We start from the raw sequence: 20862 nt of genomic DNA, 5'->3' as shown, positions 1-20862 counted from the left end.
CACACACACACACACACACACACACACACACACACACACACACACACACACACACACACACACAGGTTCCAGGACACCTGTCCCATGATATACACAATGGTCTAAAAAGAACTCTCCCAAGACAAACAAAACATAAGAGAGAGTGAGAGTAATAGAAGGGAGAGAGAGGAGAGGAAGGGAGAGAGGCGAGGGAGAGAGAGGGGAGGAGACAGAGTGAGGGGAGAGAGAGGGAGGGAAAGAGGGAGGAGAGGGGAGGAAGAGAGATGGAGGGAGAGAGGGGAGAGAAAGAGGGGGAAGAGACAGAGAGAGGGGAGGTTGGGAATACACTTTTGTTGGATTTCTCACCTTTTTTATCAATGGACTGCAAAATAACTGGACATACAAATGTGTACTAATGAATCAGTTAAGGAGATTACTAGTGCAAAATCAGCAACACACTAACACCCACAGGGAAAGCTTTAACACAACATAATGAATATAGGTACACGCAACACAATGCTTTGTTCAGGCACATTGTGCAGTGTTCAGGTACACAGTGTTCAGATACACAGTGTACAGATTCGCCACACAGTTTTCAGGTACACAGTGTACAGGTACACCACACAGTTTTCAGATACACTATGTACAAGTACACCACACAGTATTCAGGTACACAGTGTACAGGCACACTGTGTTCATGTACACAGTGTTCAGATACACAGTGTACAGGTACGCCACACAGTTTTCAGGTACACAGTGTACAGGTATGCCACACAGTGTTCAGGTACACAGTGATCAGGTACACCACACAGTGTTTCTGTGTTATGCTACTGGGGCCCATGTAAAACACATTGAGAGAACATCATGGGACAAAAATTACACTCGCTAATGTGCTCCAATGTGAAGAGTAGCTTCCCTCGAACCCTAACCCTCAGCTGAAAATACCAGACTGGATCAGTGTCCTCCTCAGACCTCTCTCAGATTAGTGTTCAAGTATTTGGTTCAGCATGAGTGACAGGGTCCAGTCACCCACTCTTTAGCACACTGCTGTAATCGGCTGACCACTACAGGTTCAAAAGATCTTCAACTTTACACACTACATACAAAAAGAAAACCAGAAGCTAGTACACTGTGAAACTGAATTATGATGAATGTACATGTAAAAAAATACCCCCCTCCCCCCCAAAAAGCCCCCACACCCCCGGTGTATAAACCCTGTTACAAATTCTTCATGTAAAAAGCCTGTTGTGCACCCTTTGTAACACAGACTTTTACACTCCCCCTGTTTAAAAAGCCTGCTACACATCCTTTGTTAAAAGACCTGTTACACACCCCTTGATAAAATGCCTATTACACACCTCTTGCTTAAAATGCCTGTTAAACACACATGTAAAGAGCCTGTTACATACCTCTCATGAACTATGCTATGAAGTGCCCTTTGCTGGGTACACAAACTCTTCTCATTACTCTCGAATTGGTGAGAAATACCAGGCAGGATGGACTTACGGGTGCCGTCGAAACGGGTGGCGATGGTGTCCAGGAAGGTGTTCTGAGGTGCCAGGAGTCCCTTCATCACGGGCATGGTGGCGCAATTCCAGAGACTTCAGCCTTTCCCGAAAACATACAAACTCTCTCCCCCTTTCGCATCTCACGCCATGGCAAAGCGAGACAGGTGGCAGAGGAGATACTCGGGGCCGTCAGGTGAGAGTGGGGGAGGGGAAGCGAGGTCCCCCATAGCGCTGGGGTCTCCTTTGTTCTTTGGAGCCAGTGAGATTCAACCAAGCCTAGAGCATAGGAGACAGACACAGTGCAGGAGGACCTCAGGAGAATTCATCAGTCCTTAGAGGTGAAGGCAGCAGTGGTCCTGAACAGCACTCCTCCTTCACAACATAACACCTTTCTGCTTTCTTCAGGTTACAGTTCTTTTCTCTGTTTCCTTTGTCTGTGTGTCGCTGGTAGAGTGGAGCTCCTCGGGACACTGGCTGTGCCGTTAGCAGACCATGGTCTCTGCAGCTAGTCCTGTTCACCTTGATTTGGTCTCTGACAGTTCTTACTCAGTCTCCCATGCTCTCTCTCTTTCCATCACTTTCTCTGGTTGTCTCTTGTTTTCTATCCATCTCTCTCTGATTCTCAGGCAGAAGAGTCTTTGTGTGTCAGGTTAATCACAACTCCATGCATCTGCAGCCCAACTACACAGCCGTATCCCAGTAGTGAATGCCTCTTTCTCTTTCTAATCCATATGCACAAATGCCCATCTAAAACCAAATGCCCATCTTAGCTGCTAAGACCCCCATCTTTCTCTGTCCCCTGTACAGCCTCAGCACTGCTGAAGAACAGCTCAAATAGAACAGTTCACATAGAACTCCTCAAATAGAATTGATGAAATAGAACTGCTCAAATAGAACTGTTTCATTTGCTTTCGCTTCTGTCCCTCCCCACCTCACGCTCTCTTACACTGCCTGGTCCCACCTCTCAGTTTGTCTCTCTGCCTTTCTCTCTCTCCCCTCCTCTCTCCCCTCCTTTCTCTCATCCTCTCTCGCTTTCTGTCCCCACACCCACTTTCATGTACTCCTGTGGTTCTCAGCCAATGAGATACAGATAGACACACACATTTTCCCATTCTCTGATTTTTACACACACACACACACACACACACACACACACACACACACACACACACACACACACACACACACACACATTTTCATTTTCATTCTTGATTTTTCACACAGACACACTAATTGTCTAATGTACATGTACCTGCACTTTCACTGTTTTACACACACACACACACACACACACACACACACACACACACACACACACACACACACTGTCATTCTCACACACATATTCTGTCTCTATTTCACAAAAACATTCTCACTCTTTTTTAGACACATACTATAACCCATTCTGCTTGTGTGGCAACAGTGTCCTTGACAACCTTATTCCACCAAGCCCCCAGGGAAAATGAACCAGCATTTCCACTGAAGAACAGGATGCAGAGTCTGTTTATATCACCTAAGGAAAGCAGTATGTAGTATGCGATAAGAAGGCAGTATGTAGTATGTGATAAGAAGGCAGTATGTAGTTTGTAATAAGCAGTGGTGGACAGTAATGAAGTAAATCTAATTTGCTACTGTATTAAGGTATTTTTTGTGTTCCTTTACTCAAGTATTTCCATTTTTGTACCTTTCTACTTTCACTCCACTACATTTCAAAAAGTCAAATCTTTTATTTTTTACTCCACCTCATTATGTGACATCTGTCGTCCCTTCAGGCACGCATGTTCATTATAAAAGTAACAGAACACAAGAAGCGCGAAGCATGTTCACCAATCAGCGTTTGGTTCAACGGCAGCGCAGCAGCATAACGGTACGAGAGAACAGATCCCCACATAAACATGGAAGAAACTGTCATTCCACACTAAACGCAGGACCTTATCTGAGGGAAATTCTTTGAAGTAGTCGAAAAGAAAAATTACTTCTTTTTCAAGTGCCTTAACTGCCTGCCTCAGTATCATAAGATTTATTCTTATAAGAATCCCCCATTCAGTCTAAGGAAACACAGAGGTGAGCTATTTTCATAGGCCTACTGGTCATTTTCTTTAATGAGAAATCTAACAATATCTTGCAGCAAACCATTTCTTTATGTTTGTTAAAATAAGTCCGACATAAGCATTGTGTAGCCTACATAGTTAGATAGCTAGTTAGCTAAGTTGGCTATTGGTAGTACACAAAAGCAGTGCATTCAGCATTTAGCTAAGTTAGCTAGCTAGCTAGTTATTTGTTTTAATATAGTTCATACTATTTGGAGCTTCCAGCTATCTAAATGCATTGATATTGTTAAATCAAATAAAAATGTATTTGTATAGCACTTTTTACAACAGTTGTTATCACAAAGCAGCTTCAGGGTTGCCGACTTTTCAAGATCACTTGGAGTGAGATTTGATCTTTGGGGGGGTGAGTGTAAAGTTGCGGCGATTAGCGGGGGGGGAGGGGTGTAAAATGGACACAAATTAAGTATTATATCGCGATCGATCTTTCACTGGTGGTTGGCAAACTAGTAACTCGTTGAATCATAGATGTAGATCAGAGATAAATAAACTAGATTTTTTTCAGCGTGAGAAATCGGATGTATGGCATATGAGCGTGTGAAGACTGTCAAATGCATGTGTCTCGTGCTCATTGCGTGAGAGTTGGCAACCCTGCAGCTTTACAAGCCCCCAGTGAGCAAGCCAAGGGTGACAGTGGCAAGGAAAAACTCCCCAAGTGTCAGAGCGGGGGATTTAGGAGACGAAATCCCCCGTGGATTTTTTACGGTAGTGGACCCAAACTCCTTGTCCATGCAATAAGTAACAGTACAAGTGCAAGGTCGTGCTGAATATTCAGTGAAGAGGATGAGGGAGAACTGAAAGTAATCGCAGAAATACTCAACACGTATAACAGGGGAGATCAGAAAACAATTGCGGAAATACTCAACGCGTATAACAGGGGAGAACAGAAAGCATTCTCGGAAATACTCAACATGTATAATGGGAGAACAGAAAGCAATTGCGGAAATAATCGATGCTGAGGACACAGGAGAACAGAGATGGTCGTGGAATGAAATCAATGCGAAAAAACCAAATGAAAAACCAAAGAGAAACAAAGGACGCCAGGGGAAGTAACTGGCTGGCTGAACAAACAAAAAACCCTTCCCAAAAACCAAAACCAAATGGATAGGAAGAATGACAACGGGAGGAAAACTTGAGAGAGACCAGGGAGCGGTGCAGGAGGTAAGTATTCGAAGTGACAGTATAACAAACAAAATCTTGAACAAGAAAGGCAGGGTGGTGAGACACCTTGTAGAGACAACGAAAAGAAGGGCTGGAGGTTGGCAACAAAGAGGACAGACAACTCAGCAGTGAGGCACTGAGTCTGTTGTCCTTATAAACCCAGGACAACAGGTGCATGCCATCACCACTGATTAGCCTGAGGTCTAGCTCATGGGCTCCTCCTGGTGGCGACTGAAGGACGCACCCTAGGGCCAGCCCAGACAGTCGCAGCGCGGGGAAGACGGCACAGAACCGGCCGAAGCTGCGAGGCGTGAAACACAGGGTGAACCCGGAGGGACGGAGGAAGAGACAGGTGGTAAGACACAGGGTTGATCTGCCGCTCGACCTTAAAGGTGCCCATGGTGCCAACTTCGGGGTCCCACCGTGAACCGGCAGGTCCCTGGAAGACAACCACACCCGTTGCTCAGGATGGAAAGACAGGGCCGGAAGACACCTATCTGCACAGCGCTTGTGGCCGGCTGAGGCCTTCAGCAAGGCCCTGCGGTCCCGCTGCCAGGTAAACCTGCAGTGACCAGGGCTCTGGCATTGGGCACTGCCACATCCCCCTCCTGGTCAGTGAACATAGGCAGAGTGTAACCGTAAAGGCACTCAAAGGGTGACATGCCCAGAGATGAGTGCCAGAGTGTGTTGTGGGCATACTCCGCCCACATCAGCTGATCGGACCAGGAGGCGGGGTTGGAGGAGGCCAGACACCGGAGTGTCTGTTCGAGGTCCTGGTTGATCCGCTCCATCTGGCAGTTGCTCTGGGGGTGAAACCCAGAGGAGAGGCTGGCCCTGGCACTCAGTATAGTAAGTAAGTAAGTAAAATGTATTTATAAAGCACTTTCTATGCCACCAAGGTTGCCCAAAGTTCTGTACATGTTCTCATAAATAATGTGTAAAATACAGAAATACAACAATAAAAATAAAAATAAAATAAAATAGCATAACATACAATACATCAATGCACCCAACATACCACAGTGTCTTACTGAACAAATGCAAGTTTATATAAATAGGTTTTCAAACCTGATTTAAAAGCCGAGACAGAGGTAGCATGACGAATGTCAGGTGGTAGGTTATTCCACAGTTTCGGAGCGTACACTGAAAAAGCACGATCCCCTCTGAGTTTTAAACGTGTCCTGGGGACAACTAATACGTTCTGAGATGAAGATCTCAGCGAGCGCTGCCTGATTGGAGATTGGAGCAAATCTGAGATGTAAGAAGGGGCCAGCCCATTTAGTGTTTTAAAAACAAATAAAAGCACTTTAAATTGTATTCTGTATTGTACTGGTAACCAATGAAGTGAGGCGAGGACAGGTGTAATGTGTTCTCTTTTCTTGGTTCCGGTTAACAATCTGCATGCTGCATTCTGGACTAACTGTAAGCATTGTAATAGGTACTGGTTAATACCAATGTATAAAGAATTACAGTAGTCAATTTGTGATGTTATAAAGGCATGAATGGCCTTCTTAAGGTCACCAAAGCTGAGAAAAGGCTTTAGCCTTACAACATTTCTGAGGTGGAAGAAGCTACTTTTTACCAGAGTTGATTTGTTTATCAAATCTGAGGTCAGAGTCAAAAACAACACCAAGATTTCTCACTGACGACTTTACACTTGCTGGTAATAGACCAAGGTTATCAGAAACAACAGTACTGCAGTGTGGAGACCCAAAACTGATAATCTCTGTTTTAGTTTCATTTAAATTAAGAAAATTAGCAGCCAACCACTTGATGTCCTCAACACAGTTCTTTAGAGACATAAAAGAGCCATTGTCATTGGGTCTAATAGGAAAATACAATTGAATATCATCAGCATAAAAATTAAAGTTAACATTATGCTTTCTGACAATTTGACCTAAAGGTAACATATATAATGAAAAAAGGATTGGACCTAGTATGGATCCCTGTGGGACACCATATTTCACATCACCTGTAGAGGAGAATGAGTTGCCCATGTTTACCGAAAAAGTCCTATGTTCCAGATAGGATTTAAACCATCTTAGGGCCACACCCTCTACCCCCACCCACTCCTTCAAACGATCAATCAGTATGTCATGTTCAATTGTATCAAAAGCAGAGCTTAGATCCAACAGCATGAGAATGGCACAATTACCAGAGTCTACAGACACTAAAAGATCATTTGTCACCTTATGAAGGGCAGATTCCGTGCTGTGCATTGCCTTAAAACCTGACTGAAAAATCACATGAAAAAAACACACTATTAGATCTTAAAAATGGTAAAAACTGAGAGTACACAACTTTTTTCAAGTAACTTAGCTAGAAATGGTAATTTGGAAATAGGGCGATAGTTACTACACATTGTTACATCTAGATTTGGCTTTTTAAGCAAGGGAGTGTAGTCTTTGTGTTTTCCATTTCCTCTCAGCTCTCCTACAAGCCGCTCTAATTTCCTGAGTACAAGGATTCAGCCAGGGCTGGACTTTAGATTTCACCCGTTTAAACTTCAAGGGAGCAACAGAGTCAAGAGCAGTTGAACAGTTATGATAGAATTATGTGACTATATCATCAACACTAGGCTGTTTCAGGTCAACATTATTTAACTTTACACAGTCTAAAAACGCATTAGAAAAGTCACTGGCTGTACATTAATTGATACGCCTACACATATGACCTGAAACTGGAGTAGGGAAATGCCCAGTAAAAGTAGAGCTCAACATTACAGGCTTATGGTTGGAAAAACTCACCTCTTCGACAATTAATTTATCAATAACAATGCCAGCTGAAAAAACCAAGTCAAGCATATGACCCTGAATATGGGTTGGTTAAAAAAAAGTTAAAAGAATCCAAGAGCTGAATAAAATCATTAACCTGATATCTATCAGGGCAGCAAATATGTATATTAAAATCACCCAGTAATAAAATTCTATCGGACATGGGTACCAATAAGGCAGGGAGTTCTGAAAATTCAGTGATAAAATCCCGGTGAGGTTTTGGAGGTCTGTATATTATTTCACAGAGACAAGGGAAAAAATAATTTACCTTAAAAAACCAGTGCTTCAAAACTATTGAATGACCCACAATAAAAAATTTGACATCCAAGACGTTGTTTAAAAACCACCGCGATTCCTCCACCTCTGCCCGTATCCCGCGGTACACTGAAGAATCCGCAGCCAGGTGGGTAAAGTTCCAGGAAGGGGATGTGGTCTCCAGTCGTAACCCATGTCTCAGTTAAAAACGTCATGTCTAAGTTATGAGAAATGATGAAATCATTTAAAATAAACGTTTTATTAAGGATGGATCGGGCGTTTAGCAATGCCATGTGACACGGAGTGAGGAGACATTAATGGCGATCGCTCTAGCACTCTGAGGTTACTCGCATTAATTCCTCTGTTTCTTGCTCGGATACGCAGACGAGAAATAGACTGTGCAGTAGATTGTTTCGGAAACACAGGTACCAAGCAGTTGTAGATCAGTTCGAGAGATCGTGGTGGTACTACTCGGGACTTTCGGCCGCGCTGAACAAGCCAGGGAAATTCCCGTTTAGTCCGTGAACAGCTTCTTAACTTCACCAGGACACCACCTCGTTTCCCCCGTTTTCTATGGCACTTCCCTCCATGGACAAAGCAGGGATGACGACGGATCTCTCTGGGCCAGGAATCTACATACTCAGAATAAGAGCTGTTCTGTCTTCCATAATCCCCATTCCAGGGATCGCCCAAAGAGGTACAAATATTGAGTAGTGATTGACGATCATACACCAGTAACTGTTGAGAGCCATAAACATAAACACTGCCACTGTGCAGTAACACACATAACACAAGCAAATGTATGACAAATATGAAAGAAAAAGCAAAGACGAGAGAGGGACGGCATGCCGGTAAACACACTGGGGCCATCTTGCAACATCTTGAGCTTGAGGAAAGCACCCCAGAAGCGACTGGGTAAACTGTGGCCCACAGTTGGAAACCACATCCACTGGGAGACCGTGAGCACGAACCATGTGCTGCAGGAAGATGGAAGCTGTCTCACGAGTGGAGGGGAGTTTAGGCAGGGCTATAAACTTCGCGCATTTGGAAAAGCGATCCACAATAACAAAGATCATTGTGTTGCCCCGAGAGGGGGGCAACCCGGTCACAAAGTCCATGGAGAGGTGTGACCAAGGATGGGAAGGGACCGGAAGTGGGTGGAGCAGCCCCGCGGGTTTGAACCGTGGGCTTTTCCCCTGGGCGAACACAGCGCAAGTAGCCATAAAGCTGCCCACAGATTGGTCCATATTGGGCCACCAATGGGGAGGCGTGTGCCTACTTCATAACTTGCTCATGCACATGGGCCGGAACATAGAGCCGTCCTACAGGACCTCCCCCAGGATCGGGATCCCTTACCTAAGGCTGCACAAGTCCAGCTTGCTAAAAATGGTAGCTTGCTGCAGTGCTTCAAAGCTGCATGACCTTAAACCTCCATCCTTTTTTCTGACAAAGAAGAATCGCACCCGCGGGAGAGGTGGATGGCCGTATAAGCCCTGCGGCTAAGGACTCTTGGATGTACTCATCCATAGCCTTGCATTTGGGTGGAGTACAGGGGCATGACTATACAGGTAACACAAAACAACAAGGCAGGGAACTAAGAACAGACAAGAGAGCACGAAATGACAAACTCACAAAATGGCAGCGATAATCAGAGCACAAAGAACCACAATCGAACAACAAACCACAAGAGAACGAATAACCCACAAGGGACTAGGGAAACACAGGAATATATGTACACGGAACTAACAAGACACAGCTGAGGACAATAATGACACGGGCATGGCAGACAGAGGGAAACCAGGGCAACAGACAAGCAGGGCGGGATTAACGGGCAAGGAACAACACAGACACGAGGAACAGGGAACCAGAGTGACAGCTAAGAGAGGGGGGCGTAGCCCTACATGACACCAATCAGCAAGTCTTCCCTTGGTTTCTCCAATGTAATGATGATTACATCTTTTGCAAGTAATGCAATAGACAACGCGTGCTGTGGTGCATGAGGATGAATGAGTGGTAACAACTGATTCTTTTGTGGAAGTTATTTTAGTGGTTGTGTTAAGAAATGTACACATAGCACATATAGATCTGGAACACTGAGATGAGGAGAGACGAGCCTTTCCAGAGGTCCATCCTGTGCCGGCCACCTCCTGCCTAACCAGATATGATGGAGGACCAACCCACTGCCCTGACAAACCAGTGTGGACGATGGATAAATGATGATGGATAGGACTAAACAGGAATTACATAAAGGACTCATGTATAACATTACCAAACATTAAGACGTTTGGGACTGTACAGGAATTACATAAAGAACTCATGTTTATAAATCTACACCAATATGTACTTTACCCTCACATCTTTTCCTTTTCCTTTTTTCTGTCTCGCTCTTTAAATTGTTGTTGGTGTCATGGTGACCGGCGTTGGCCAGAGTAGGATGGGTTCCCCCCTGAGTCTTGGTTCCTCTCAAGGTTTCTTCCTCATGCTCTTAGGGAGTTTTTCCTTGCCACTGTCACCCTTGGCTTGCTCACTGGGGGCTTGGACTCGGACACTTGTAAAACTGCCTTGTGACAACAACTGTTGTAAAAAGCGCTATATAAATAAAATTTGATTTGATTTGATCTGGAATCTGAATGGTTAATTAAATCATTCTTGAGTACTAAGCATAAGGAAGGGGTTGAGGACTAGTGAGCATCAGAGCCACTATCCATCATGAAATACGACAAGATTCAGGTAAACACCTGGAATATGACCCCAAGTGATAAAGTGCTTATAGAATAGACACCAGAAACCAGAGGAGGATGAGAATGAGGAAGACGAGGAACCATCACGGGAGGATAAATGGTATGTACTCCCGAAAGATAATGATACTGACTGATATGGATAAATTCCACCAACTGGTAGAATTGGATGGAATGTCAGACAACACAGAGACACAGAGACACATCACAGGAATACTAATCATGGCAGCACAGGAACAAGCTCTGAACTCAAGATCGGTAGAGGCTGGGATCTACGCCACCAGGCAGGACCCCAGATGCAGGCTGTACAAAAATGCACCTGAGACAATCCAGCACATAAGAGCAGGATTCCAGATGCTGGCAGGCAGAGTGTGGAACACCATATCCAAGTGTTTGCTGTGTTACAGAGGAACATCTGTGCTGAGTATGGGCTGGATGTCTCGAGGTGTGGGGGGATGACTGAGCTCAGATCCAGATCCAGATATGATCTTCCAGATACAGACTGACAAAATGGTAATCGGTTACCAAGCAGACATAGTAGTGGTGTAGAAACAATAGAAGATAGATTTAGAAATTCCAAGTGATAGCAGCAGCATGCTTCCTGTGGTAATCAGAGGACAAGGCAACAGTATATTTTATACAGGATATAAAAGAAAATCCCCACTCTTTCTCTTCTTTCTTATATTTTTACTAAATTCATTAAAATACAGATTACTAGAAAGCAGATAATTTATCAACTAAAGAATTTAGCAACTTTTTCTTGACTTAAATGCTTAGAGAATTATTGTATTAGAGGGGGTAGCCTACACATATGTTGTGCATCAAAGGGTTTAGGGTATAATGAGATGTGAGAAGCTGTGAAAGTTTACTTTGCATTACTGTGTGTTTACTGACTGTTTATCGTGTGTGATAGATAGATAGATAGATAGATAGATAGATAGATAGATAGATAGATAGACATTCATCTATGAATAATTTTCATTCTTTAATATTCATTAATATCAAATACAATAGTCATTAATTAAATCCAATTAATTCTCTTTTTCTCCCCTGGTAGATAAATATTTAATCATATTTAATCATCCTCTTCACCTAAACAAAATACTTAGTTGACTGGAAGTTTTGGAAGGATCAATTACCTGCAATACCATCATGTTGGCTGAGCAATGTACAAATGTAGCATTTATAACTTCAATCATAATCATCTATTCTCATTTGTTTTCTTCTGTACATGGAACAGATGGCCTCCTCTGCCCTCCCTCCATCTCCTTCTCTCTCTCCCTCCTTCTGCCCTCCCTCTTTCTCTCATTCTCCATCTCTCTCTCTCTTTCCATCTGTCTCATTCTCCATCTCTCCCCCTCTCAATTCAATTAAATTAAATTCAAGGTACTTTATTGGCATGACAAATATTGCTACATTTGTATTGCCAAAGCCTGAACACTTTCAATACTAATAACACTGAACAATTGAGTTCACAGCTCTAAACGTTGCAAATTTTATTAGGGAACACATAAACAAACAAACAAACAAAAATAACCTTGAGTAAATTCTTGAGCAAATAACAAATTAATTAGTAGTCATAATCTAATAATAAATACATCCAAGGATTAAGAAGGGGAACCACATATATACGCATACACATAAATACATCAGCTATCAGAGACAAGGATTGTTTGTGTGTCTGATACGATCACTCACTGTCCCTCTTACGGTGGCAGGCCATGATGTATTGTGCAGCAGACTCAGTGCTCTCCCAACAGGTAGGGGAGTTTCTCTGGATCATAGAGGCTGTTGAATGTGGTGGATTTATTGTTGAAATTTGAGTAGAATTTGTTATGGATATCAGTGAATTTTGGGCATTCTGTTAGGAAATGCAACTCTGTTTCGGTTTTATTCAGCACTGTTGACTTGTTCTGTTTTGCTGCGGCACCCTGGATCTTCTGTGCCTGCCAGTCTCTATAGCCAGTCTCTATATTCTATCTCTACAGCCAGTCTCTATAGCCAGACCTGATTGTGCTGATTGAGTCTCTCTCTCTCTCTTCATCTCTCTCTCCCTCTTTCTCCATCTCTCTTATCTCTTTTTATCCTCTTACCTTTCCCTTTCTTTTTTGGTCCTCATCACTCCTTTTTCAGTTCAGTGAATGCAGGCCAAATGTCAGACAGCAGTAAGATTGATCATCTGGTGTTTACAATCCCACTCCCTGCACCCTCAGCGAATAAGACACAGCAAAGGGAAAAGGAGACAAAATCATTGGATGACTCGCTCAGAGACGAAGATTCTTTAACAGAAGTAGACAAAATTAAAAGGACAGAGAGAGTGAGGGGAGGCGTTGAGGGTAAGAGTGGGAGAACTCCACTGGGATGTACTGAGAGATATTCTGTTGGACAGGCTTAATGCTGAATCTCTCTGCCTATTCACTGGACATTTTTTAATGAGCCCTCATTGTTCTTCTTTCTTGTTCCACTTTACCAGTGTGTGTCTGCTGGGAATGTGTAAACCCGCTCATTTCTCTCCTCACCCCAAACCCCACACACCAAAGGGTTAGCCTAACCCTAACCTTAAATGTAAACCTAACCCTGCCCTAACCCTGACCCTAACACTAATGTTCAAATTATTGGGCTACTGCACAATTCTTTCTTGTTTTTCTGCTAATCTCAAAGGTTAAAGGAAAAGGACCAGTTGTATTAGAACACATTAGAAGGCTTAACACACTAATATATGTACTGGAGTCACTGGTCATCATTTAGTCTTGTAGCCAGTGTGGTTACTGTCAGGGTTAGGTTTTTGGCTTTGTGGCAGATGTTCTGGTGGTGTTCAATGTACTGGTGGTGTTGGGTATTCTGGTTTTGTTAGCTGTCCCTGTGGTGTTAGATGTACTGGTTTTGTTAGATGCTCTGGCTATGTTAAATGCACTGGTGGTGTAAGTGGTGTTAGATGTTCTGGTGGTGTTAGATGTACTGGTGGTGGTAGATGGGCCATTTGAGCAGAGGCCATTTTTACGAAGGCATTGTCTAATCACAGAAAGACACAAAAATAGAACCAACAATGTCAGGCTTCTTCAGAAATAGGACACTGCTAAAAATATTAGCCCACTTAGCACTGAGAGCAAACACTAGCGCAAGACACTTGGCTATAAAAACAATGGAGAGGTTGTAGCAGTTCAGAACAGCTCACAGCATTATGAAACACATCCCAGCTGTGTCCTTCTCACTATACAGGGCTGCTACTTTGGGGTTCTCTAATGTTGTGGTGTCCAAAAAATGTATTGTCCAAAATGTCCAAAACTACCTTGATGAATTAGGTTGCCTATAATTGTTCACTACCTTAATGAAGTTAGGTTCCCTGCAATTAGTGAACGTAGTGAACATTGGCATAGTGATCAGGGGCATAGTGAACAGGAGCATAATGAACAGGGGCATAATGAACAGGGGCACAGTATACTTTGGCATAGTGAACATTGGCATAGGGATCTGGGGCATAGTGAACAGGGGAATAGTGAAGAGTGAACAGGGGCATAGTTATCAGGGGCATAGTAAACAAGGGCATAGTGAACAGGGTGTAGTTTCAGACACAGCTCCTGTGTTTCAGAATATTAGCCTACATTAACACCAACTCTAGGCCATGTGTCAGGAGGTTTATCTCTCCTGCATTAACCAAAACTCAGACAAAATGCTTTACCTGCTGAATCTGTTTTGCTATTGATGAACTTGCATTTTCTCCCACACACTGTGCAGCTGTGCTCTAACATGGTTGTGTATTAGGCTTACAAAGTGGATAACATACAATGCTACAGTGCCCTCTTGAGGTGTAATCCTCACATACTTGGAAACAACCTTTAAATGGCTGTGGAAGACATGCAGTTATGATGTATATGATGGGTTATGATAAACCACTATGTAGGCATACTGAAATAATACTATAATAATACTATATAATACCTCATATGAGATCACTGTAGGCATATTGAAATAATACTATAATAATACTATAATACCATAATACCATATATGAGATCACTGTGATGTATGATTTTGTACAGATCCCAAATAAGCTTGTTTTTGTTTTTTGAGTCTTTATGACACTGTTGACATTTTGACAAGTTATTTTCTGTTCCATTTAAAATGGAAACTATCACTGTGAATCTCTCCATGTTGTACATCTATAATCATGTCACAACTGATTTTCCAGATCGACCTACATTTTTATGTATCATTATTATCTTTATCTTTACCTACTCCCACAACCAGAATTGGAGAAAATAATCATCATTAAATTCTACTACTTGTACATTAAACTCAACTCCCTCAAAATTACTCAAAGAGGTTTTAGCAGTTGTCACTGAACCTATTCTTGTCACGGAACAGCTCCGGACCCCTCCTTTTGGGCGTGTGTTTACACTGAAAAAATAAAGCATTGGCTCAATGTAATAAAATTGAATTAATCAATCACACTAATTTTTTTTCATTGACTCAATCCAAAAAACTTAGTTCATGACTAAATTAATTTCGTTTTTTAGATTGAGTCAATGAAAAAAAATTAGTGTGATTGATTAATTCAATTTTATTACATTGAGCCAATGCTTTATTTTTTTCAGTGTATGTCGTCTGCGTCTGGTTATGTTATGTCCATGTTTGTAGTTCCGTGGGTGTGGGTCGTTTGTGCACATGTTCATCGGTCTCACCTGTGCCTCGTCTCATCACTGGGGATTGTGTAGTTTGTCTATTTAATGTGCGTTCGCAATGTCCTGTGCTCGTCTTTGTCTAAAGCTTCTGCTGTGTTGTAGGTTACATGTTCAGAGTGCTTGCACTACTCGCGCTGGACTTTATACGTGTGTTTGTTGGAATAAACGTCAGTGTGACAACGTTACAGAGCTCGTTGTGTCTGCCTCCTCTCACCGTAACAATTCTAAAGGTAGTTAACTTATCCATTACAATAGGTCACATGCCCAAGGCCTGTAAACTAACGGTCATTAAACCCCTGATCAAGAAACCAAATCTTGATCCAACTGTACTATCTAGTTACAGACCCATTTTGAACCTACACTGAAAAAAATAAAGCATTGGCTCAATGTAATAAAATTTAATTAATCAATCACACAAATTTTTCTTCATTGACTCAATCTAAAAAACTAAATACATTTAGTCATGAATTTAGTTTTTTGGATTGAGTCAATGAAAAAAAAATCGTGTGATTAATTCAATTTTATTACATTGAGCCAATGTAATGAGAGATTGACAGGCGGATCGGTGCTGCAGCGGATCTGTGACGGGCGGGGGTGAGCAACAAAAAGGAAGCGATCACGCCAAGTCTCAGGGAAAAAGGATGGTTTAATAGAAAGTGTGCAAACCTAAAACCCGTGCTATATCTCCAAATTAAGGATATAATGACCAGCGGTCAACTGGTACAAAGACAAGACATATATAGGCAAAAAAACGACCCTCAGGTGAGACGGATCACGGGCTCCGCCCACCTGAGGGACGCACATGACGTCACCAGACAACAACAACAACAGCCGCTGTGGACGGAGGCGGCCGGTAGGGGGCCGCCTCATCGTGACAGACCCCCCCACCAAGCCGCACTCCCCTCCACTGGGTATGTGGCACACAGCGGCTGCACACAAAACACGAAGGGGCAGGAAGGCAGAGACAAGCAGGAACACACCTCCTGCCGTCCGGGAGCTGGAACATAACACACAACATTAAACAGCTCACCTCCCCGGGCGGGACCCTGGACCGACCGGGCCGTTAACACAAAACCACGCCCCGGTCGGTCACAGGGCCCTCACGCCCTAACCGGCGTTTAGCCAGAGAGCCCCAAGGGTGTGCGGACGAGGAGCTACGACTCCTTTGTCGTCCTTAGTGTGTGTGTGGGTGCAGGTTACCTCCTCGAGGCGTGGCTACTTCTCCTCCTGGACCTACCTCCTCCCAGACCTGACCCCGGCCCTTGACCCCGGGGCCCCTCATCGCACGGTGGACTCCTCCACCCAACCCAGGAGCGCCAGAGACCGAGGCCCAGAGCACCCCCGACGCGGGCTAGGGAGCAGCCCCAAGGGCCTCCTGGTCACCCCGGGCAGGAGGGAGGATCTCCATCTCTAGCAGGAGCTTCTCAGACCGGAGACCCATGGTCCCCAAACATCCGGGGGCCCCATCCCTCTAGGGAGGGGCTCTTCCTGACCAGGCTCCGGTCACCCCACAACACAAGGGGGCTCCTGCCAGGTGGAGACTCCCACAAGGTCCAGGAACACCACAACACCGCCAGGGGGAGGCACCTGCACAGAACACACACACACACACACACACCCAAACGCGCCCTACCCTATTCAGGGCCTCCATCGGGAGCGACGCCCTCCGTGCCACACCCCATGGCACGGGACCACAGCCGGTCCCCCCAAACACACATTTAAGGGGAGGAGCATGCGTGGAATTACACACAAACAGTTGACAACACGCTAGGACAAAACGCACACGCTATTACTAGACAAACAAACCAAAACGGTGCACAGACAGACAGACGAGACCTACACATGCGCGCTCGACATAAACACACAGTGACGCGCGCCGCTCAGAGCCGCAGTCGCTCCCCACATTTAACACAAGACACACGGGGAGCGAGGCGACGGTGACGAGCGGCGACCGCGTCACACACAAAACACGCAACATTAAACATAACGAGCACGCACACTGATCCACACATCCGTCGACATGAACACACGTTTTAACAAACACAAAACATGAAGAGCCTTTCCAGCCCTGGTCCTCGCCGTGCCACAAACACAGACACGGCGGAGCTCTTCAAACAAGCAAACAAACAACAGACACGAAGAGTTTTCCCAGGGCAGACAGCCCTGGTCCACGCCGTGCCACAAACACAACACAAAAGCACGGCGGAACTCTTCACAAAACACCACGCAGACAAACACTTACCACGAGACATGACCACGAACGAAGGAGAAAGAAAAAGAGACTCGGCGGCTTCCGAAGGGTGGCTGGTCATTCTGTGACGGGCGGGGGTGAGCAACAAAAAGGAAGCGATCACGCCAAGTCTCAGGGAAAAAGGATGGTTTAATAGAAAGTGTGCAAACCTAAAACCCGTGCTATATCTCCAAATTAAGGATATAATGACCAGCGGTCAACTGGTACAAAGACAAGACATATATAGGCAAACAAACGACCCTCAGGTGAGACGGATCACGGGCTCCGCCCACCTGAGGGACGCACATGACGTCACCAGACAACAACAACAACAGCCGCTGTGGACGGAGGCGGCCGGTAGGGGGCCGCCTCACCGTGACAGGATCAGTGCTGCAGCTGCAGAATTGCGAACACTGTACCGGGCCGTTATGGTGAAGAGAGAGCTGAGCCAAAAGGCAAAGCTATCGATTTACTGGTCAATCTACGTTCTGATTCTTACCTATGGTCACGAGCTCTGGGTAGTGACCAAAAGAATGAGATCACATATACAAGCGGCCAAAATGAGTTTTCTCCGTAGGGTGTCCGGGTTCTCCCTTGTCATCCGGGAGAGGCATGACGTGCAGCAGTATAAATACCAAAAACTCTTTCAAGCCAGCTAGTCCATGGCAGCAAGGTTATCAGCAACAACAGAGTACATGGTTCCACTCAGACTGTCTCCAACTGTTTCAATACACCTTCCACGTCCAAGGTCTTAAGGTCATTTAAGAGAGGTGCAAACATTTTGCATATCCAAACTGTTGTACATCATTAGAATTACGGCCGCAGCACAGCAGTGCCAATATTACACGTTATAGCACTCCTTCTCGTGTATTATTGCGTAAATAACCCACAGACATATAACCGTCATATTTGCTTGCTTTAGTGTAATTCTTGGATAATTCCAGGATCCAGAAATATATGACAAACAAATAAGCTTTTCCCACATCTTTGAAGTCTGAGTGATTGTCTCGTTTACTGGAAGCGATCCTCAGGTGTTAAGACATGTTTTCAGTGTGAAGCGAGAAATATTTTGCTGGCCCATTCAAAATTCCTCTGCCCGCCCAGAAAGCAGTATGCCATTGCCAGAAAGCAGTATACCATTGTACACTATTGGAATGGGGCAAGTTTAGGCTGTTAGTACTACATACTACTGGCGTACTGATTGGGCCCCAAATCAGTATCCAGTATGCAGTATGCGAATAAAAATAATTTTTCCAGTACGTGAAACATCCCCGGATGACATACTACTTCCGTAAAATATTCCAGTACACGAACAGAGCTATCTTCGTGGTGTACTGCATCCCATTATGCAACGTTATATTCATGTGACCCCGTAGTATGCTTTGCTTTTGTCGCATACTGGAAACTACTGCATACTACCACGAGGACCAGTATGCAGTATCCAGTATATACTGAGTACAGTATGCAGTACATCCAGTATGTTGTATGTTATTTTGAACACAGAGTTCCAACAAGATTTCAATCAAGTCTGTTGGCCAATCAGGTACCAATCAGGCGCATTTCATCCCAGAGCACTTTTTGGTATTCAGAAATGTAAATAATAATTTTAAAAAGTATTTTCTGGTATAAATAATGTATAAACTGATATAAATATATATATATTTATAAATATTTATTTATTATTTTATTATTGTAAATCATTATTATTTAAAATATAATGCAATGGTAACTGTTATTAGTCAGTCGCTAAAATGCATCTTTAAAAAACAAAGATTTGATTGCATTTGACATAAGATATAGTGGAAAAAGAATGTAAAATGGGAAAAAGGTAAATTTATTTTTGGCAACAAATATTTGAGATAGTTTGACTTTATCAGCATAAGTGATGTCACTATTCTGTAATATTTAAGTTTTGTTTACTTAATTATTTCAGTATGAAATGCAGTTAGATTTTACAGTGGATGTCTCATTAAAAAAAACTTTCTCATATTTCTGACATAAAATCTCATAATAACAACATGCTGCAGAATTCATGGCAGCAATATGCTTCTGTACTTTAGCATGCAGATGTGAGTTTAAACTTGCAAAAGTGTTGCAAAACATCTCCTGATTGCAGAAATGATTGGACGCTGTCTATACCCAACGGAGTCCGTACTTGTATATGAGAGCCAATGAAAAACAAGCAAAGAAATAGCTCTACACTGAACAGCTAAAACACGTTTGACATTGGTTCAGAGAGAATGGCACAAGTAAGCACTGTACTTGTCTGCAGTCTGGTGTTTTCTAATGAGTTGATTAGTTGGATGTTTATTTGAAACTTCATGTGTTCCATGGCCCTTAGTTCAGACCAAAATTTAGCTTGTGCATTGCTCATTGTTATTTGCACATTTGTAACGAGAATGCAGGCTTCATTCAGAAAAGTATAGAAGTGTGAATATTTTTTAAACAGTGGGTTTCCTAAGGACACATATATGATTTCTTTGCATGTGTTTAACCGTGTATGTATATATATGCATGCATATCTTTAAAGGGTATAAAAATCAGCAAAAAAACACGGATCTGTATTGGTCTACATTTAAGCTGGCAGCGAGGAAAATGTCTTCAAACTGAGAAAATGATTTGCATCGTGAATTACGTAATTAGTCTTATTTAACAATACTTCATAGCTCCCATATAGACCCCACTTTTACTGTACTGCTGCATTCGTCTTATTCAAAACACGTGACAACCATAAAACAGTTCCAAGTATCTACTAAGTTCACGAACGTGATAAAAACAACAAGGATTAGAAACAAGACATAGCTGCTGATGCACTATATCAGACATCCAGCACGTTCGACGTTGCATAGCGAAAGTTACCATGAAATAACCTCCGCCCTCAAATACAGAACCGTAAAAATTGACGTGCTCTTTGACCAATCATATAACGATGATACCAGCGTTTCCTGTGCGCTCAACAAATCAAAGGAAGAAACAGTAAAAAAAAACGTAAAGGAAAATGTCAGCAAAATAGAGGGGGAGGGAATCAACTAATGGCAGTCATATTCTTGAAGGCGAAATAATGCACTAGATCCCAATATTGATTTCTGTCTCTCGAAAGGTAACCGAGTCTTATACTGTTTGTTTCAAGAATGATAAAAGTGTACATTCGCCCAAACTGGATGCAATATTAATGTACTGGAGAATGCTGATCGTGCCATTATATAGGTAACCAACTAGCATGCTATCAGCTAACTCCACTGTACAGATATAGCTCAGGGGTCGCTAGCTAGCTTGTTGCTACTTCAAGCATTTTGTGCAATGGCAATGTACCTAGCTGGGTAGATGGCTAGCTGGTGAGCTGTGCGTAGGTGGGAACTTTGACACGAATTTAGGGAAACCATTTTAATACACGCACTAAAGAGAAAGTTGTTTTTAGAATAAATCC

General features: G+C 43.3%; 2 protein-coding genes across 3 annotated transcripts in view; one reads left to right on the top strand and one right to left on the bottom strand.

Annotated features, from left to right (window-relative positions):
* kcnh4b (potassium voltage-gated channel, subfamily H (eag-related), member 4b) overlaps window positions 1-2453 on the bottom strand; it is a 48288-nt gene extending 45835 nt beyond the window's left edge. Inside the window, exon 1 of the mRNA XM_077000861.1 lies at window positions 1486-2453. Coding sequence (XP_076856976.1) covers window positions 1486-1561 — 76 coding nt within the window. The 5' untranslated portion in view covers window positions 1562-2453. The remainder of the gene's footprint in view (window positions 1-1485) is intronic.
* Window positions 2454-20418: 17965 nt separating this feature from the next.
* Window positions 20419-20862, top strand: part of smarca2 (SWI/SNF related BAF chromatin remodeling complex subunit ATPase 2) — a 41624-nt gene continuing 41180 nt past the window's right edge. For both annotated transcript variants that reach the window (XM_077000859.1, XM_077000858.1), the window contains exon 1: window positions 20419-20535. The gene's annotated coding sequence lies outside the window, so the exon portion shown is untranslated. The remainder of the gene's footprint in view (window positions 20536-20862) is intronic.

The sequence above is a fragment of the Brachyhypopomus gauderio genome, chromosome 3 (assembly GCF_052324685.1).
Source record: "Brachyhypopomus gauderio isolate BG-103 chromosome 3, BGAUD_0.2, whole genome shotgun sequence".
In the NCBI taxonomy this organism is placed as follows: domain Eukaryota; kingdom Metazoa; phylum Chordata; class Actinopteri; order Gymnotiformes; family Hypopomidae; genus Brachyhypopomus; species Brachyhypopomus gauderio.
The sequence above is the reverse complement of the archived record's forward strand: the minus strand, read 5'-3'. Positions and strand labels throughout refer to the sequence as shown.